The sequence below is a fragment of the Stenella coeruleoalba genome (genome assembly GCF_951394435.1).
Source record: "Stenella coeruleoalba genome assembly, chromosome: 13".
NCBI classification, from domain to species: Eukaryota; Metazoa; Chordata; class Mammalia; order Artiodactyla; family Delphinidae; genus Stenella; species Stenella coeruleoalba.
In genome coordinates, this window is record NC_137159.1 from 13034971 (window position 1) to 13054573 (window position 19603).

At 45.9% G+C, this 19603-nt stretch overlaps 1 protein-coding gene across 2 annotated transcripts in view; it reads right to left on the reverse strand.

The window, feature by feature from the left end:
- The window catches only part of RPIA (ribose 5-phosphate isomerase A), a 32471-nt gene that overhangs the window by 6454 nt on the left and 6414 nt on the right, over nt 1-19603 (reverse strand). The window contains exons 3-8 of one of the 2 annotated variants that reach the window (XM_079940594.1): nt 17592-17647; nt 6803-6862; nt 4545-4609; nt 3240-3308; nt 2432-2573; nt 826-925 (exon numbers count right to left, since the gene is read on the reverse strand). In XM_079940594.1, coding sequence (XP_079796720.1) covers nt 826-925; nt 2432-2573; nt 3240-3308; nt 4545-4609; nt 6803-6862; nt 17592-17647 — 492 coding nt within the window. The remainder of the gene's footprint in view (nt 1-825; nt 926-2431; nt 2574-3239; nt 3309-4544; nt 4610-6802; nt 6863-17591; nt 17648-19603) is intronic. The other variant, XM_079940595.1, reaches the window with a different exon arrangement.

Genomic DNA, 19603 nt, shown 5'->3' on the forward strand with positions numbered 1-19603 from the left:
AACCCCCTCCTGACCTGGCTCTCGACGAAGGAAGGACTTAGAGTTCAGGGTCTAGAGGCAGACAACCCAGGCTCCCACCTTGGGGCTGCAGCCCTTGAGCAAACCATGTACCCTTCCTCAATCCGTGTCTTCCTCTGTAACTATCTTATTAAATTGGGGGATCAACGAGACGTTTTTCAACACTTAGCACAGTGTCTGGATCACTCTACACTAAGGCAGAGGTCCAAAGTCACCTCTCCTCCATGAACCTCCCCCTGCTTCGCAGAAGAAGCAACTCTAGACTCCTGGTGTTCCACATTCCATCTTATTTGTAGGCACAGCTCCTAGGCAGCCCCACACAGCTTTCCCCAGGTTCACATCAACTCTCCCTGAGGCAGAGCCCATGTTCTATTAACAGGAGAACTCCCTGTAACACGTGTCACAGTGCCCTGCCTGTGGCAGGAATCTTAATGTGTGGGTGACCTGAGTCATTCTCCCCCAGAGAACATGCCAAAATCAAAGAGGCTGCAGCCAAGCTCCTGAAAGGAAAGGCTCTTCGCAGAGAGGGCGGGCTTATTTCAAGGCAGGCCCCATCTGACACCCCATCAGCTCCAGGCCTACCCCAACTGAATGGGTTGTGAAATGCCAACCAACGAAGCTGCTTGGTGAGCAATAACTCTTCTCGGAAGGAAAAGGCAAAGGCGTGAAGTTAGGAATTCCAAACACAGCATGAAGGAAATTCTTTCCAACCAAGTCTTGCAAAGCCCGCATCCATCCACGGCCAGAGGCAGGGGACAGCTACGAAGGGCATGGGCGTCTGTGCTCAGTGAACGCCACTCCCATTACCTGGGATCATTTTGATAGTTGTGTTCACTTCACTCCATTTGTGGACCCGGTCAAACTTCCAGTCCAGGATAAAATTCCCATTATCCGTCACCACAGGACCCTAGAAGATAATTCCCCACACTTACAGAGGCCATGTACATACAGGCAGGCAGAGGAGAGCAGGAGAGTGGAGGTGATAACCAAAGACAAGTATCTTAATTAACCCGCTCCAACCAGTACCCCTGCCTCGTGCTTTCTAGGAGGCAGGAACTTGGGAGTCAGAACTGGAGTCTTGAAGCCATCCAGGCATAGATAGATCTCACAGGAGCCGTTAACCTCTGAAAGCCTCAGATTCCTCAATGGCAAAAAAGGGATAATGAAACATACCTCATCAGGCAGCTTGTGGGTAAGCCACATGGGTAACGTTAGCCACAGCGAGGGCTCACTGATTCTTAGCTATGATTAGAGTGAAAAACTACAGCAACAGAACAGACTACCAACACGGCTCAACATTCCCACAGCTTCACGTGAAGAACCATCAGTAACGCCACATAAGACGAGGCTCCCCCAGGTGGGGCAGACCCATCCAAAAGACAGGGAGCAGAGATGGGTCCTGAGGTCTAACAGGCTGGGGGTAGTTTTAGTTGAGTAATCCAGAATTCCGCGACAGCTTTGCGCACTAGAAAGCGTTTAGCAGCATAAACGTTGACAGAACACTACAGTCAAAGGCAAGGAAATGAGGACTCCTCTGCAAACTGGAGAAGGGCTGGGAGCCCAGTGCAGAACCCCACGAAGGCACGATACTGGGCTCTAGTGTGGAGGAACCCCAGCCATGAGAGAGCACCCCAACAATCTCCTCTTGGCTTTTCAGCTACAAAGGGAGCCAGAGTCAGAGCTCTGTACAACCAGTATGATTAGGATTATGATGTCGTAAAAGTCACAAAAACACCAGGCAGAAAACACGTCACGATAAAAGTTCGTCAGGGTAGAGTTACAGATAACTTGCTTTCTCTTCTGTACGTTCCAAACTTTTTATATATAGTTCCGTCTGCAACTATAGTTATTTTTTGGAGTACTGCTGTTGCTTTTTTGTTTATTTAAGTGTAAGAAAAAAAAAGTTCTGTGCAACCCACTTTAGAAGCTGAAGAGAAACATGTGGACGAAGTTTCTGGAGTATATTCCTGGGGAGGAATTCACATCTCCCTAGAAACTCTACTTCATTTAACCACAGAATGAGAAAAGAGGAGGAAAAATAAAATTATACCATGAAACCTGAATAACTTTCTGCCCCAGGTGGGCCTCCCAAAACCCATTTTTAGCAGCTGTTAGTCAGAGATCCAGGCCTCGGGTACAAAGACCAGATAACCTAAGGAGCACAGATCCCGAGCGACAGAAAATACGCCCAACTGTACAGAGAATATGCATTGCATTAAGTATAGTCTTATCTACATGAGTTTGAATGTGGAAACTGATAAAGCCAGCGCTCTAAAAGTAAACCAATAGGCTGATTAAAAATAAATAAACAGAAGCCACCTGCCCAGTCTAGGCACAGACCTAATGGAAGCAGGAAGGAGGACACAGCCCTGAGAGCCTGGAATGCCTTCCAGAAACCTCCCTGGCCACTTACTGCCTTGTTGACAGCCATTCGAAGTTCAATCACACCCCCAAACTTCTGGGTCACAGCTCGGCTCACTGGGACATAGGCCATCGGGATGACCTCGATGGGGATTCCCTTGTGCCACTGATCCCCGAGGTTCTTTGAATCTTTCCTGGAAAGAAAGAGTCAGAAAGTACAACAAGTGTAGATAAGCTCAGTGGTACAGACACAGCAAATTCAGGCATGGGGGTAATAATGAGGTAAGAGGACAAGGGAAGCGAGAAGGGTGGAGTGCACGGGGCTTCAAATGCATTGGCTGTGTTTTACCGTTTAAGAAAAGCAGTAGCTTTTGTAAGTAAATATGACAAAAATGTTAAAACCTGGATGTGACTGGCTTGTCATATACAGGTGTGAAGAACATCATCATTTACAGCTGTAATTTTTTTTTTTAATTAACATGTTCGCAGGAGTGCCTTCTATCAGACTCCCTGAAGGAGAATCTGAGAGCCTGGTCAAAGACTGTCCACGACACAAGTCACGTGTGACCCCAGAGGCTGCAGGGCCGCTTCTTGAGGCTCCTTGCTAGGCGCGAACGCGTGATAAATAAGGACGCGCTCTGTTAACAAGGGTGACGAGCTGTTTCCTCCTCCTTCCAGTGGACACATGAAATAGCAGTACCTAACTTCAGCACGAAAGCAGAGCATAATCCTGCAGGACACGGCCCTCACCATAGACTATCAGAAAAGCCCCTCCCTCCACCTGTTTCCTCCTCTGTAATATGAAGCCTGGGGGCCGATCTACCTCCTCAGCGGACAGTTCAGAACACCAAACATCGTACCTGAAATCGGCAATCACGATGAAGCGACTGGCATTGCCAGCCACAATTTTCTCCTGGGTCAGGCAGCCTCTGGGGGATGGGGAAGAAGCAGCAAATGAACACAGGGGTAAGTAAGACAAAAACTGAATTCGGAAACTAAGGTCAGATATGGGAAACCAAAATCCACTCAATTCTGGCACTTAAAGAGAAATTTAATTTTTAATTCTTAAAGGAACACCACCACCACCCCAACTCCATCCGTGCAACGGACTGACTTGTGTCTCCCTGCCCCTCCCCCCAAATTCAATTGTTCAAGCCCTAACCCCCAATGTGACTATACTTGGAAGATGGGGTCTCTAAGGAAGTAATTATGGTTCAATGAGATCATTAAAGTGTGGCCCTGGTCTGATAGGATGGATATCCTTTTAAGAAGACACCAGAAAGCTCTCTTACTCTCCCTCCCTCCGCCACAGCAGGCTGCACTGAGAAGGCCGCCATCTGCAAGCCCAGGGCTTCCAGAACTGTGAGAAATAAATTTTTCCATTTAAGTCACTAAGTCTAAGGTTTTTGTTATGGCAGCCCAAGCTAAGACATGCTGTTTCCAGTAAATGGACTATGGAAACACAGCCTGTGTCTGGGAGAAATGGTTCCCAGTCAGGCAGCGGGCATAATCCCATCTAAGATGCATCTGTCAGGAAGCACTGTGCCTGGGGAGAAGCCACCTGAGCACGGCATGAGGCGGAGGTTCCGCAACTGGAGAAGTAAGGACAAGCTCTGAACAACCTGCCGTATCTGCAGTGTGACAGCCAGGTTATAAAGTGGAGAGAGCACAGTGAGATGTGAAGCAAATTCTGTGTCACTCCACAGTCTGCTTGATTATACGAACCAGGAGACCAGGACTTCACCTCCTTCGACTCACCACTTCCTAACCCCCCAAAATCAACACCTAAGAAACACCCAATAAATGTTTTCCAAATCAATGAATACATACATCACTAACTGCTCAGAGCCCACAGACCTAGTAATCTAGTCCCGGTAATACGTTTGCTTTAGCCCGTACAGTTTTTAAAGTTGGAATCAGCAGAAGGCAGCAAAGAGAACCCTTTAAGAGGAATAATTTCATTGCAGAGGCCCAGGTTCCTGTCACCAGACTGCTACTAACAACCAGAAATGCCAGGCTGGTTCTACAGCCTTATGCTGTCCACATCCAAGCAGAGAGACAAACTCATGTACATCACAGCGGCAATGTGTTTATTCTGTATTCCACTTTGCTTTGCTAAGGATTAACCGGCAGATACTCTGCAGAAAAATCCCCACAACACTCACCCACCACCCTTGATGAGATTGAGATCAGCATCGACTTCATCAGCACCATCGATGGCAAGGTCAATCTGTGTTGAGGGTAAGGAAAGATATAAAAAGCACTAAGCTTGAACATGCCACGGCTCATCAGGTCCCAGCAGCCCTATTAGCCAGCACAGCTCTTCCTATTCAGCCAGTCAGGAAACTGAGGCCCTGAGAGGTTAAGCTATTCCACTAAGGTCACCAGGAAACAAACAGGGGAACCACACCTGGGCCCAACTCTGATCCACCACTTCACACTCCCTTTACTCATTGATGGGCTTCTCTGGGGATGAGCTGGAATTATTGAGAGCATGCAATCTCAAAGTGAGTAACTTCACCTCCAGTACAGAAGGAGGTATACAGTATACCTGTGAGATTAAAATTTCATTGGGGGTGGGCATTAATGGAAAAAAGGCTGAGACACACTGATTCAGAAGTCTCCGTACTAATGTGGCAAAAATACCGGCATGCTGACACACATCTGATGCAATACAGAACTGGAAATTTTCTGAGGTACCCCCGCTATGACCCACCAAGGCACCTGTCTGGGCTGGCCCACTCCCTTTACAGGAAGCTCCACTGCCAGGCCCAAAAGCAGTGGGAATAGGTTCATTCATGTTTCAAAATTTGAAATCAAGAAAGGGATGTACTTCTTGTCACTCCTGGTACTCTGCAGAGACAAGGCGGGAGCCTCAAGTATGGTCTTTAAAAGAGCAGTATAAAACCTCAGGGCGCAGATTCAGTTCAAGCTGCAGTTAGAAGCTGCTTGGCCCAGGGCCTGCAAAGCTTCAACGGGGCATCCTCGCTTCCACCGTTTCACAAGGATGGAGGTACAGCCTGCAATGTTCCCCCCCTCTCTGCACCATGGCAGCTCTCTGGGGCCTGGAAGGCGGCAACCTTTTCTGTCTGGGTTTCACGCCCACCTTCAGCCCAAACCACTCTCCCCACAGAGCTGAACAGCTGATTCAGCCTGTGCCCTGGCTTTACCCACAGATATCTCTGAACAAGCCCTTCCCATGGTACTTACTAACCCATCTGTGGCCCACATGTCCCATGACACAGTGGATTAGCAGACCACCATCAAGTCTGTTTTCAAGCTGCCGAAATCCCACCTCACTCTTCCAATGCAGCCTTGCCCTCTCCTCTCCTTCTCCCTCTCCCCCTCCCCCTGCTGTGCACAAAGCCATTCCACTCACTCGGTCCTAGACACCCCAGCCAGTCTCAGCACTGCACACATGCCAGGCTGGAACCGCTCCCATGGTTCCCATCTACCCCTCTCTGGAATGCTCTCTCCTGCCCTTGCCACCTAGCCTTCACAGCTCTGCTCAAACTTTACCTCTTCCCACAACACCCTTCTAAGCAGCATCCTCTAGAGCCAGAAGCACCTGGATTCACTTTCAGGCTCTGCCACTTACAAACAGCATGGCCTTAGGCAAATGCCTTGCCCTCTCTGTGCCTTTCTCCTATCTGTAAAATGAGGTACTAATGGTACCCACCCTCAAGACTACTGGAGCTTAAATACAGCTGACCCTTGAACAACATGGGTTGGAACTACACAGGTCCACTTATACAGATTTTTTTCCACTAAATACGTACTACAGTACGTGACCGACGGTTGGTTGAATCCACAGATGCTGAACCGCAGATACAGAGGGCCAACTACGGGACCTGAGCATCTGCAGATTCTGGTATTCGCAGTGGGTCCTGGAGCCGCTCCCCAGCAGATACCCGGGGACGACTGTGGTTTAATACAGGCCCGGCACTTAGCATAGTAACTGGCACACAGTCAGGGCTCAGTAAACGACAGCCGTGAGCACGCTGCTCGCTCTTCAGTCTCCTCCAGATTGTCCGTGTGTTTAATCATCTTTACCACACAACTTCACTTTAATCTGTTTTCAAAGACCCATGGCTGCCTCAGATGATGCTTCTTATCTCCACTTAGTTCTGAGGGCCGCCCTGCTCGTGTACATCGTATACGTCTGTGTGAGGGCTGCAGGAAGCCCTGGGTCCCTGAGCCCTCTCGGTTAAACCACAGGGAATGTCCTAGAAATTCATAAGCTCTTCTCTTCTGACCTCAGCTAGGATTAATATTCAAAGTCCTAGGAGAAAAGCTAGTATGACTAACTGACTCTTCTCCTAGACTCAACAAGATATCCAGAGCCCATGAACAAGTGACAGCTATTTAAAAAAAAAAAAAAAAAAAAGGAGACCAAAAAACCCAGCAGCCTCTCTCTACTTACCTCTGGGTGTCGGTCCAGGTCACTGAGAGTTAAGCCATACTGCAGGATGAGCTGACGGGCCTGTGGAGGACAGGAAAAACCACCCTTAATCATTAACTCTTAGTGACGGCAATAATCCCCAGAATCCTCTTGGATTTAAGTGTCAGACACTGAGTCCCACCAAGGCTTCCTCTCAAATCCAACCTGGTCCACCACGAGGTAGGAGATCTAGCCCCATGAACAGCAAAAGTTAATTCATTCCAGAAGCTTGAAGAAGGTAGACAGCACATAGTGAACACTGCTCCAGTGCTAGGCTGGGAGTTCCTCCTCAGTGACCTGTTACTTAAGATAATGTCAAGGGGGACTTCCCTGGTAGCACAGTGGTTAAGAATCCACCTGCCAATGCAGGGGACAAGGGTTTGAGCCCTGGTCCGGGAAGATCCCACATGCCACGGAGTAACTAAGCCAGTGCGCCACAACTACTGAGCCTGCGCTCTAGAGCCCACGAGCCACAACTACTGAGCCCGTGCACCACAACTACTGAAGCCCGTGCGCCTAGAGCCCGTGCTCCGCAGCAAGAGAAGCCACCACAATGAGAAGCCTGCGCACTGCAACAAAGAGTAGCCCCGGCTCGCCGCGAGAGAAAGCCTGTGTGCAGCAATGAAGACCCAACGCAGCCGTAAATAAATAAATAAGTAAATAAATAAATAAATAAAGGTAGCGTCATGGCCTCCCAAAGCCTCTGGTAATACAGTACCAGTAGTTCCCTCCCCACCACCACCCCCTCCCCCACCACCACCACCCCCCTCCCCCTCCATGGCCATTCAAGGTTTCACTTTCCACTGTTTCAGTTACCCAGGGGCAACCTTGATCCGAAAACATTAAATGGAACATTCCAGAAACAAACAATTCACAACTTTTAAACTGCACGCCATTTTGAGTAGCTAGCCCTCATCCCTTTGTCCTGCGTACCCTGTCTATTTGTCATTTAAAAGCCATCTCAGTCATCAGATTGACCGTCACAATACCACAGTGCTTGTGTATCAAGTAACCCTTACTTTACCTAATACAGGCATACCTCGTTTTATTGTGCTTCAGTTTACTGCACTTTGCAGGTACTGCATTCGTTACAAGTTGAAGGCTGTGGCAACCCTGACTCCAAGGAGTCTAGGGGTACAACTTCTCCAATAGCATTTGCTCACTTTGTGTCTCTGTGTCACATTTTGGTAATTCTCGCAATATTTCCAACTTTTTCATTATTGTTATTATATTTGTTACTGTGATCTGTGATCAATGATCTTTGATGTTACTACTGTAATTGTTTTTTGGCATTTTTAGCAATAAAGTCTATTTATTTATTCGTTTATTTATTTATTTATAGCTGCACTGGGTCTCCACTGCTGTGCGCGGGCTTTCTCTAGTTGCAGAGAACGGGGGCTACTCTTCGTTGTGGTGCGTGGGCTTCTCATTGTGGTGGCTTCTCTTGTTGCGAAGCACAGGCTCTAGGCGCGCAGGCTTCAGTAGTTGTGGCACACAGGCTCAGTAGTTGTGGCACACGGGCCCAGCTGCTCCACGGCATGTGGGATCTTCCCGGACCAGGGCTCGCACTTTTGTCCCCTGCATTGGCAGGCGGATTCCTAACCACTGCACCACCAGGGAAGTCCCTAGCAATAAAGTATTTTTTAATTAAGGTATGTACATTGCTTTTTTAGACGTAATACTATTGCACATTTACCAGACTACAATGCAGTATAAACATAACTTCTATATGCACTGGGAAACCAAAAAATTCATGTGACTCGCTTTATATCATACTCACTTTATTATGGTGGAATGGAACCAAACCTGCAATATCTCCAAGGTAATGGTCCCAAAGCGCAATAGTGATGCTGGCAATTCAGATATGCCAAAGACAAGCCATAAAGTCCTTTAAGTAAAAAAGTGAAAGTCCTCAATTTAGTAAGTTAAGAAAAAAAAGTTACATGCCGAGGTTGCTAAGATCTATGGTAAGAATGAATTTTCCATCATGAAGTTAAAGAAGGAAAAAGAAAGCTGTGCTAATTTTGCTGTTGCATCTCAAACTGCAAAAGTTACAAGACTACAGTGCATAAGTGCCCAGTTAAGATGGAAAAGGCATTACATTTGTACAGTAGGATATTTTGAGAGAGAGAAAAACCATATTCATGTCACTTTTATTATGGTGTATTGTTATAATTGTCCTATGTTATTATTTGTTGTTGTTAATCTCTTACTGTGCCTAATTTATCAACTAAACTTTATCATAGGTATGGCTGTATAGGAAAAAACACAGTGTATACAGGGTTCAGTACTATCTGTGGTTTCAGGCATCCTCTGGGGGTCTTGGAACATATTCCTCCTGGATAAGGGGGACTAACACTTTTTTAAATTTCCTAAACTAAGAGCCAAATCTACAAAATATTAGAAACGTCTCTAAAAAAATCTAACAGTATGAAAAAAGACTGTGGAAGATCACTACAAATAGATACATACTGATTTCCAGGCTACACTGTTGAATAAAAATAAGCAAAAGAATACATACACTCAGAAGAATATGTAAAGGCTGGACCTCCGGAATGGCTAGATGAGAGCACCAGACTGGGAAAGATTTAGGATGTTTGTAGGAAAAGTCAGCACCACCGACTCTATGGACATGCCTTTCACACAGGCTGACTGAAGGGGAGGGTTACCACCACCACAGGGCCCAGAGCAGAATTTGTTGCTGGAATAAATGCACCGTGAACCTTTGAGTCTGACCACTCAAGTTCAAGTGATAAGGATCTGTGTTCATGCCACTGCTTACAATACGCAGAGGAACCAAAGGATGGAAAACTTCTTTTCAAAAGCCACATCTTGAAAATATTTTCTGCTTAAAGTCAAAAGCACCTGAAATGTAGGATCCGAAGGTCTCGGTTCTAATCTTAAATGAACCAGCCACATGACCCCTGGCAAGTTTTCTCATCTATAAAAAGATGCAGATGGGTAATGACCAATGTCAATCTTCAAATCCAAAATCCTAAGACTCTAACAATAAAGTACAAAGACCCTGGAATTTGCAATATATAGGACCTATTTATATCCTGATTCAAACAAACTGTAAAAAAGGATAAGTCAATAGGGGAAATTTGAATCCTGGATTTTTATTTGATCCTATTAAAGGTTATCGTTTGATTTTTTTTTAGTATTGTTGAGAGGTTTAAGTGTCTCTCTACTTTTCAGAGAGATATAATAAAATACATACAATGAAATCATACCATGCCTGGGATTTGTTTCAAAATAACAAAGGTGAAGGAGAATGAGATACAGATGAAACAAAATTGGCCATGAACTGATAATTGTGGAAACTGGGTGATGGGTCCGTGGAAGTTCATTACATTATTCTTCATCCTTTTTGAAGTTTGAGATTTTCCACAATAAAAAGCTAAAATAAAATACTGACTGAAAAAAGTTCAAAAGAAAAAAAAACATGATTTTGCTCCTATTAAAGAGAAATATATAATGAAGGGAGAAAACAACAATAAAAATGGTATTTCTGGATTATTTCTCAGTTCCTAGGTTTCTCCAAATGTAACATTGGAGGAACCATACTAATTCCAGACCCTAAGCCTATAAAAACATTTGGAACGTCTGGAAGATGAACCCCCAAAGTCCCCCACGCCTCTTGGTATTCGTGCCTTTGGGGAATCCCTGCCCACAACGTCCCAAGGCTGTTCTGTGTCACCAGTGGCACACAGCAGAGGAGACAGCAAGACACTTCTGCGATTAGTTTATAGAGAAGGGGGGGCGTGCTCCCACAAGATCCTTCCCTCCCTCCCTCCTTCCCCCTCACCCTCACTCTCTTATCACACACACTGGGGGAAACCAGCTGCCACGTCCTGAAGACATGGAGACAGCCCTGGGGACAGGCCCCTACCGCACAGGCTGTGAAGAATTAAGGCCCAGAACACCCACAAGACGGAGCTGGAAGCCCTGGCCAAGAGCTTAACTGCAACCTCCCCGGAGACCCGAGGCCACAGCCCCCCAGGTAACCACTCCAGGTTCCTGCCCCTTGGAAACTAGGAGCTACTAAATGTTTGTTTTAAACTGCTAAGTTTGGGGGGTAATTTGTTCCAGCAAAGATATCTAATACAGATGGTGTTGGAATAATGCTGTGAACTGCATAAAGTTCAGTGTGATATTCTATCATGCAAATAAAACTGTTATATACTACGGTTCCTGTTAATTTTATGTACTACTTTAGAAACAATACTAAACTGCATTCAAACGTATTACATGAACACTGGGCATCAGGAAACTGTTCTATCATGATTCCTATAGGGAAACATCCTGTATTTCATTGTAATTTAACATTCAAGTGTTAAGACTGCCTGTACCACTTGGCAGTGTTACTCTTTCATGAGGATGTCCTGTTTGTCCATCTAGATTGTAATCAGAGAGCACATTTCACATACACTTTTCACCCTATAGCAGTTAGGGTCAGTTAAGCCAATAGTTGAGTGAAAAATTAATTATTTTGAGTTCAGTCAAGTTACCTAGTGCAAACTCCTGTATTAAGAAAGAAATGGATGCCCAGAGAGGTCCCAGTGCTAAGTTAGGGGCAGGGCGAGGACCAGAAATACAGTCTCCTGCTCTCCTGCCCTGTCTAGGGACTAGGAAGGAAATCAGAAGATAAGGCAAACAAAGGGAATGTAGAAGAAAAAGGAAAGGAGAGGATGGCCTCTGCTTATAAATGGAATTGACGTCATCTTACATAATAATACTATGCTATTAATAACGTTTTTAACAATAACAATTTTAAAAGGAGTTCTTTGGCATTCCCTCCTCTACCTGAAATGCCCTGCCTCCTCCCAAACTCCAGCCCCTCACGCCCAGCTTTCCAGGAAGCCCCCAATACCCTGTGCAAGGAGTGGGCTCTCCTTCCTCCAACAGGCACGTTACCTCTACTTCTTCTCTACCATATATTTGTAAAACATGACACACATAAATGTAGCATTTATTCATCCAACAGGCAGAGTGCCTACTAAGAGCGAGGCACCACACTGGGCACGAGCACTGCTGAATAACACCCGCCGTGCACAAGGAGCCTCGCACCCCTTTGAAAAGATAAACCCTCGGTGATCACTACGCTGACTGAAATCTGCCTCACCACCACCACCAGCTGCCTGTCTCAACACCCGTCCAGAGTCCACACACGAAAGGAGCCCAGCAGATACGTTTGTCTATGTTATGTGGCTGGGAGGCCACCCCAACTTCCACAAGCCCCGTGTCCTCCCAGACAATAAGCAGTAACGTAAGGACAGGATCTGTTCTGCCTTTAAATCGTCCGTACCCCCCCCCCTTCACAACATGGAAGACCCTGTACAATGACCTCAAAGAGCCCACTGGGGTCGGACCCTTAAGTCCTGCTTCCATCAGCAGGTCCTCCAACTCTCCCTTCTCCCCATCTTTGACCGGACTCCGCACAAGACCCCTGAGAATGGCCCTGCACACAGAGAGAAGTCATCATCACAGGTGGCATGAGCTTCCTCCTCCCTGAGTGTTATGGGTTATACTGTGTTCCCCTACAAAAAGGTACGTTGGAGTCCTAACTCCTAGTAACTCTGACTGTGACCTTATTTTGAGATTGAACCTTTACAGAGGTAATCAAGTCAGAATGTCATGAGGGTGAGCCCTAATCCAACAGGACTGGTGTCCTTAGAAGGGCAATTTGTACACACAGACAGAGGCACACCGGGAGAACGCCACGCGAACATGAAGACAGAGGGCAAGGATATGTGCCTACGAGCCAAGCAATGCCAAAGACTGCCAGCAAACCACCAGAAGCTAGGAGAAAGACAAAACAGATTCTCCTTCACAGCCTCTAAAGCAATCAACATCTAGCCTCCAGAAATGAGAGGCAATAAATTTGTTTTTTAAGCACTCAACTTGTGGTTCCTTGTTATGGCAGCCCTGGGAAACGAATCCGCTGAATTCAACACTACAGCCCTACTGTGGAGATATGGACCCATCACTGGCTCAGCCAGGACTAACGCAGACACAGGTGCTCAACTGAGATCAGTACCTGCTAGACACCAGACACTCCAGGCTCACAAGCTAAGGGGCTCCTGAGGGTGCAGAGCAAACAGCTGTCTCTTCCAGCTCTTAAAAGTGCAGGGAGCAGGAAAGCTAATGATTAGCTTGTACTTTTGAAAAAAAAAGACAGGAAGCAATGCCTTCTCATTGCAATCCCACAGCTGGGGCCCCCAAATGCCTCATGTGATCAAGGACAGTGGCATGTGGCAGGCTAGCAGTCCTGTTTTTCATCAATTTCACAATAATACCTGAAAATGCTGCACTTCCCCTTCTATCAACTAACAGAGGCAGACTGAAAGCCAGCATGAGCAAACACTGTTTTTTTGCCTAGACCAGATCTGGCTTTTAAATCCTTTTTTAAAATTTTCCTCTCCCAAAAGCTTTTAACTTTAAAGGGAAAATCTAGAAAAATCCTTTAAACACCTATGGGTTTACTTCTTTAAAAGGCAGAACATGAAATATCTTGATTTCCTTTCAATCATTTCAGGAAGATTGAGGCTAGCTAAACTTAACACAGAATAAGTGTGGGTTTGATGGGGGGGAAAAATCAAAACAGTAACTCTGGACAAGTGAATTTTTTAAAGTCCTGTGAACTGTGAATGACTCCTCTACCTGATCAGCTGGAATTGGCCAGCATTTTCCAGTCTGGGTACATGGTTATTACTAACCACCACAACATAGAGGTGGGCTGGGAGGATGCTATCTTAAAAACACAGATCAAACTTCCAATTAAAGATAGCAATTGAACACCTGTATTTAGCTCAGCTCTTTCCCTAAACCTCTCTAAATCTATAGTACAATAAAGGAATTTTTCTCAATGGCATAAACCAAAAAGAGGAAAAAACAGCAACCAACTTCTAAAAGCTAGATCACTGATGGACAATGGTAAATGGCTGAAATGAGAAACAGAAATCCTAAGCCAGTATCCTAAACCAGTACTGGAAAAAGCTAAGAAGTGACCAAATAAACGGCACAGAACTTCCCAAAAGGTTCAAGGACCAGCAGCCCTGGGAACTTCAGAAAACAGACACCACGGTGGGAGTGAAAAGCATCTTGCTCCACTACTCCCAAAGCAGCACGTTCATTCTCTGGCGGTCAAACAGCAGGTGTCAGGACTGGGCTGCCAGGCGCAGCTGAAGATGGGGTACTGCATCAGCAAGCTTTGGCCGTGCAGCAGCTACCCCAAGACTCAGAGGCTTAAAAGAGCCTCTCATCCTCCAGAGGAGGAGCCGAGGCCTGTTCACATGGCCGCAGAATGGTTTCAGCAGCAGAAGGGCCAAGCCACAAAGCAAAAGCACTCACTGTTCAAGCCACTGATGGCCTGCCATTAGGTCACATCCCATTGGCAAAACACGTCACACGATCAGGCCCAGAGTCAAAGAAATACTGCAACGTGTAGCAGGCACTTTTTCCCCGTCTACCACAGGCACTACGCTGAAAACGGGGGTTATGTCCCAAATAATGACAGACGTCTTCTAGCCCTCTTCTCTTAACTTGGCTCCCGGGACACAGGCAGCCACGCATACCCCTCCTGAAAGGGCACTGGGCAGTCTTCTCCAGGAAACCTGACCAGCCAGAGGAAAAAAAAAAATGATCTGACACTAGGGGTTCCCCAATGATCTGTCTGCCACGAGTGCTCTTGGCAGACAAGCCGAGAGCAAGGACCACCCTCACCCCGAGAGCTGGTCTCCGGTCAGCTTCTTAGTCCACTAGTCTTCAAAATGAGCTGCAATTTTTAAAAAAAGAACAAAGCATTCTAACAATATTTGACTGTGTTGGCTGTTACATGACTATGTCAAAACTCAGAATTATACACTAAAAAGAGTAAATTTGGGGGCTTCCCTAGTGGCGCAGTGGTTAAGAATCCGCCTGCCAATGTAGGGGATACAGGTTCGAGCCCTGGTCCGGGAAGATCCCACATGCCGTGAGGCAACTAAGCCCGTATGCCACAACTACTGAGCCTGCGCTCTAGAGCCCACGAGCCACAACTACTGAAGCCTGTGCGCCTAGAGCCTGCGCCCTGCAACAAGAGAAGCCACCGCAATGAGAAGCCTGTGCACCACAACGAAGAGTAGCCCCTGCTCACAGCAAACAGAGAAAGCCCGCACGCAGCAACAAAGACCCAACTCAGCCATATTTAAATAAATAAATAAATTTTTATAGATATTAAGAAAAAGAGTAAATTTTCTATGTAAATTATACCTCCAACAAACTGTAAAAAAAAAAAAAAAAAAAAACTTTGAGAAAAGAGATACAGGAGAAAAAATACTAAAACAAAAACCAAAGTATTAACATCCTCAGGGAGCTAAGAGAAGAAATTGAAAAAAACTGCACCCATAAAACAAACAAAAAAACTTTTCAGAGAACAAAAAAAAAGAGTTATTTGAAATTAAATACATGAGAGCAAAGAAAGCTCAACAGAAGGGTTAGAAAAAGGTAAAGCTGAAAAGACAAAAGGACAAAACAGGCCCCAAGCACCAAGGAAATAACAAGTACCCTAAAAGGAAAGACCAGAGCCAGAGAAAACAGAGAAAAGAAAATTAAAGGAATAATAGGGGGAAAAATCCCCAAAATTGAAGAGTGTGAATTTGTAGAATGACATGTCCCAGCAAGCACCCAGCATAGTGGACAAAAATAAACCCACACCAAGACACAGCATGGTGAAATTTCAGAACACTGTAGACAAAGAAAAGATAATATAAGGGAGAGAATGAAAAATAGATTTTATACAAAGGATCAAGAATCAGAATGGCTGCAAGCTTCTCAACAGCAAATTGAAAGCCAGAAGAGGGAATTCCCTGGCAGTCCAATGGTTAGAGCTCCGCACTTCCACTGCAGGGGGCACAGGTTCCATCCCTGGTCCGGGAACTAAGACGCTGCAAGAAGGAAAGTTCCTGACCACAAAGGGAGATCCCAAGACAACAGCCGAGGGCAGCTGCTACCAACCAGAGTACCAAGAAGATGAAGCTGATGGGAGTAGAATATCCACTGGGCCAGAATGAGGTGAGATTTTCCATCCAAGTAAGAGTTTGGGGTTGAATTAGTAAGGAGTCCGCAGACAACCAAGGAAATGGAAAAAACAAAGGCATCATTTACTTAACTTTCAGGAAAACAAAATAATGAGCAGGCTCGGAAGCGTAATCATAGCTGAGTGCACAGCTGTAGCTTGGACATCACAATTCTGAGTGGGGCCTCACCAAAACGTAACTGTACTGCAGACCAGGAGAAGGGTGTCTGACCTGTGAGAGCAGGAGGGAAGAGATAACCGAATGCTCGTCTTCCCTGCATCCATTGAGCGTGGAATTATTACCTCAAGTTGAAAAAAAAATTTTAAATGGCAAGAAAAGCATGTAGTTTCCAGATTTTGGAGCAAATACCCAATCAGCTAAAAGAGTTTTAAAAGTATGTCCATCTAAAGAGCAAGAAATGGTGGTGGTCAGGAGTGGGGGAGGGTGTGAAGGGAGTGTCTTATTTTTTAATAAAATGACTTGAATTGTTTGATTCTTCAATCTATGTGTATGTATAGCTTTAATTAAAAATAAGCACCAATATGAAATAATTTTATTAAACAAGAAATAAAAATACTAGATGATCAAGTCACTTGGAAAAATCAGACACTTCGCTTTTTCAAGAGCGAGGCAACTCATCACAGCCCCTCTGACTTTAACAGCATCTCCTCAGAACATCAGGATTTCCAAAGCAAGAAAGGCCAGGTAAAACCACTCCTTTAGGGCGGGAGGGAGGGAGACGCAAGCGGGAAGAGATATGGGAATATATGTGTATATATAACTGATTCATTTTGTTGTGAAGCTGAAACTAACATACCATTGTAAAGCAATTATACTCCAATAAAGATGTTAAAAAAAAAAAAAAAAAAACCACTCCTTTTCTAGCCTGAAGCAGGAATTATGGTATCGTCTTCAGTTCCCTGGGTGTCCGGGCAGCTTGTCAGAGCCTCCAAGAGATTTAACTTCAAAACAGCTCCGACAGCGTGCACTATCCTTCCTAACTTCCTATCCTGCCTACCTGGAATCCTTCCTCCACCCCCTACTCTGACAGGCTGGGGCACACACCTGACACATCCTGCCTCCAGGACTGAGAGTTTCTTAAGACCTAGCTGTCCAAAACCATGTCCACAACATCACAGGAGCACAAATCACCAGCAATGCCAACCTTTAACCCCAATTCACAGGATCCCTGCGACGAAGCCAATGAGAGACGACACACATACCCTCCCCACAACAGCCAGGTGAGGCATGGGGCTCTGTCTCGGCACCTCTCTTCCCTCCTTTCCTGAAGTCTGCTATTCCCTTAGCTCTCCCTGTGTTTAACTGGCTCCACTGCTCTCCTGCACCAGCCCCTGCTATTTTATGGTGGAGCAGCATTAGACATGGACTCAAACTACTGTACTTGCGTTTCTAATGCATCACTTAACGCCCTTTAGCCTCAGTTTTTTCATCTGTAAGTGGAGATAATACTCCTTGAGGACAGAGACCATGTGTTTATCTCTGCGTACTCCGTGGTGCCTAATACAAGATACACTAAAATATTCACGTCTAAACCACACTTCTGAGGAGCCATCTCCAGTCACCTGCGCTCCCGCTCCTGGCTCTCTCGCCCAGAAAACCCTGGGACACGACCCAGAGCCACACCCCTACATCCTCAGGGACCCAGAAGATTCATCCAACTGCCAAGGTGCAGAATGGAAAGCAGGACATACCTGGAAGGAAGTGGGAATACAGACGAGGTTCAGATTCTCTTGTTTCACTCTTTCAGCTGTGGAGACAAAAGCCGCGTTGGTGGTTTTTCTCTCTCCTCACCTTATTTTCCTTGTACTCACATTTGCTCAAATCCCACAGAAAAGGTCCAACCCCTCCCCCCACTGAAATGTCCCTTTCATTCTATGTCCCCACCCTTGCTGAAAAGTTGGTAAACAGCCTTCACATGTCACTAGACAGGGACAAAAAAGCCTAAGGAGGTAAGTATTAACCACAGAAAGCACAAGGTCAGGGTTTGCTAGTATGTGCATGGCGATATTCAAAGAATTTTGTACACATGAACTTTTAATCCAGTAACCCAAAGATAACTTACAATTACTATCCCCACTTTACAGATGAGGAAACTGAGGCACAGAGAGGCAAAGTAACTGGTACACAGTTAATAAATGGCAGAACTGGGATCTGATCCCAGGCAGCCTAGTGCCAGTCTTAACTACTTCCCTATATAGGCTTTTACAGAGAAAAGCTAGAATTTGACTTTTACAGTCAGTAAAAAAAATATAATCATTTATAGACCCCAGGGGGTGGTTAAAGAGGGTTTATTTATTCACTTTGGATTTGTACCTTTCGGGAAAACTCGATTTAAACAAAAAGAAAAGTCTTGGGAATTCCCTGGTCGTCCAGTGGTTAGGACTCGGTGCTTTCACAACCGGGGCACGGGTTCAATCAGGGAACTAAGATCCTACATGCCGACGATGCGGCCAAAAAGAAACAAAAAGGAAAGTCTTAAGGGATGCACACAAAGAACGTCTACTGTCATTTCAGTAAACAAAGGATGTCGCAGCCATCAAGCCCTCAGCCACTGCAGCTGCCCCCAAGCGGTGCACCCCTGAGAGAATTCAGGACGGAAAAAACAGGATACTGGCTCTAGACTAAGGTGCACATCAAAGGAATAATTTCATTGAGCCCAGACCCTTGCATCTTCCATACACAGGAAAGCACTACATTCACTAACTTGAGATGTCTGGTTTTTCTTTAATTAACTGTAATCTTTTGATGTTTGACTGCTCGGGGTTTTTTTTGCAAAAACTCCTATATATCCTGGCTCCTCAACAGTCCCTCAGAGCTATCTGGGAGGCTGTATCCCAGGCTTAAGTCCTCAGTTAACACCCCCAAATAAAACATAATTCTTGGGCAATTCTCTGGCGGCCCAATGGTTTAGGACTATGCGCTTCCACTGCAGGGGGTGCGGGTTTGATCCCTGGTCGGGGAACTAAGATCCCACGTGCAACACAGCATGGCCAAAATAAATAAATAAATAAATAACACACACATACAACATAATTCTCAACTTCGAGGCTGTGCATTTTTTTTCAGTCGACGGGGAAAAACTGTCTTATTAAAAATCTCAAGTCTCCTTAATCACTGGGTGTACACCTTGGGAGATTCAGATGCCACTATTATGAAACCCACAGTAATCCCTGTGCCCTAAAGTCCTTCACATACTCAGTGCTGAGGAAGAAAGGTGTGCAACGCTGAGTTTTTCAGAAGCCATCACACCCGCACCACAACCATTCCTTAAAGACAAAGCATTCCTGCGCTTTGTCCCCTGAGCACAGCCCCTTGGCACCTGCCAGAGGAGATCCACATTCAGGCAAGCCTGGCCTCTGGGCTCTGTTCTCACAAACAAGAGCAGGGCGGTCAAACCTGTCCAGCAGCCACCAGGGTTGATAATGCTTGAGCCCTTCCTGAGCCCAGAGACACCCAAATCAGAATGAAGGCAGCATCTGCAGAGCCAGCCACCAACTGCAGGGTCACGGACAGGCCGAGCCTGCGCTGGCCCCGCCGACCTTGGTTTGTTTGCTTGAGAAACCGCAGGCTTTAGAGGGTTTGCCTGCCTCAGGACCCATGAGGCCACACACACACACACACCACTGATGACAATTAAGATTCTGTGGAGACCTCACCCTAAGTCAGCTCCTCACCCAGCTCAGCAGAGTAAACAAAGCCAGGG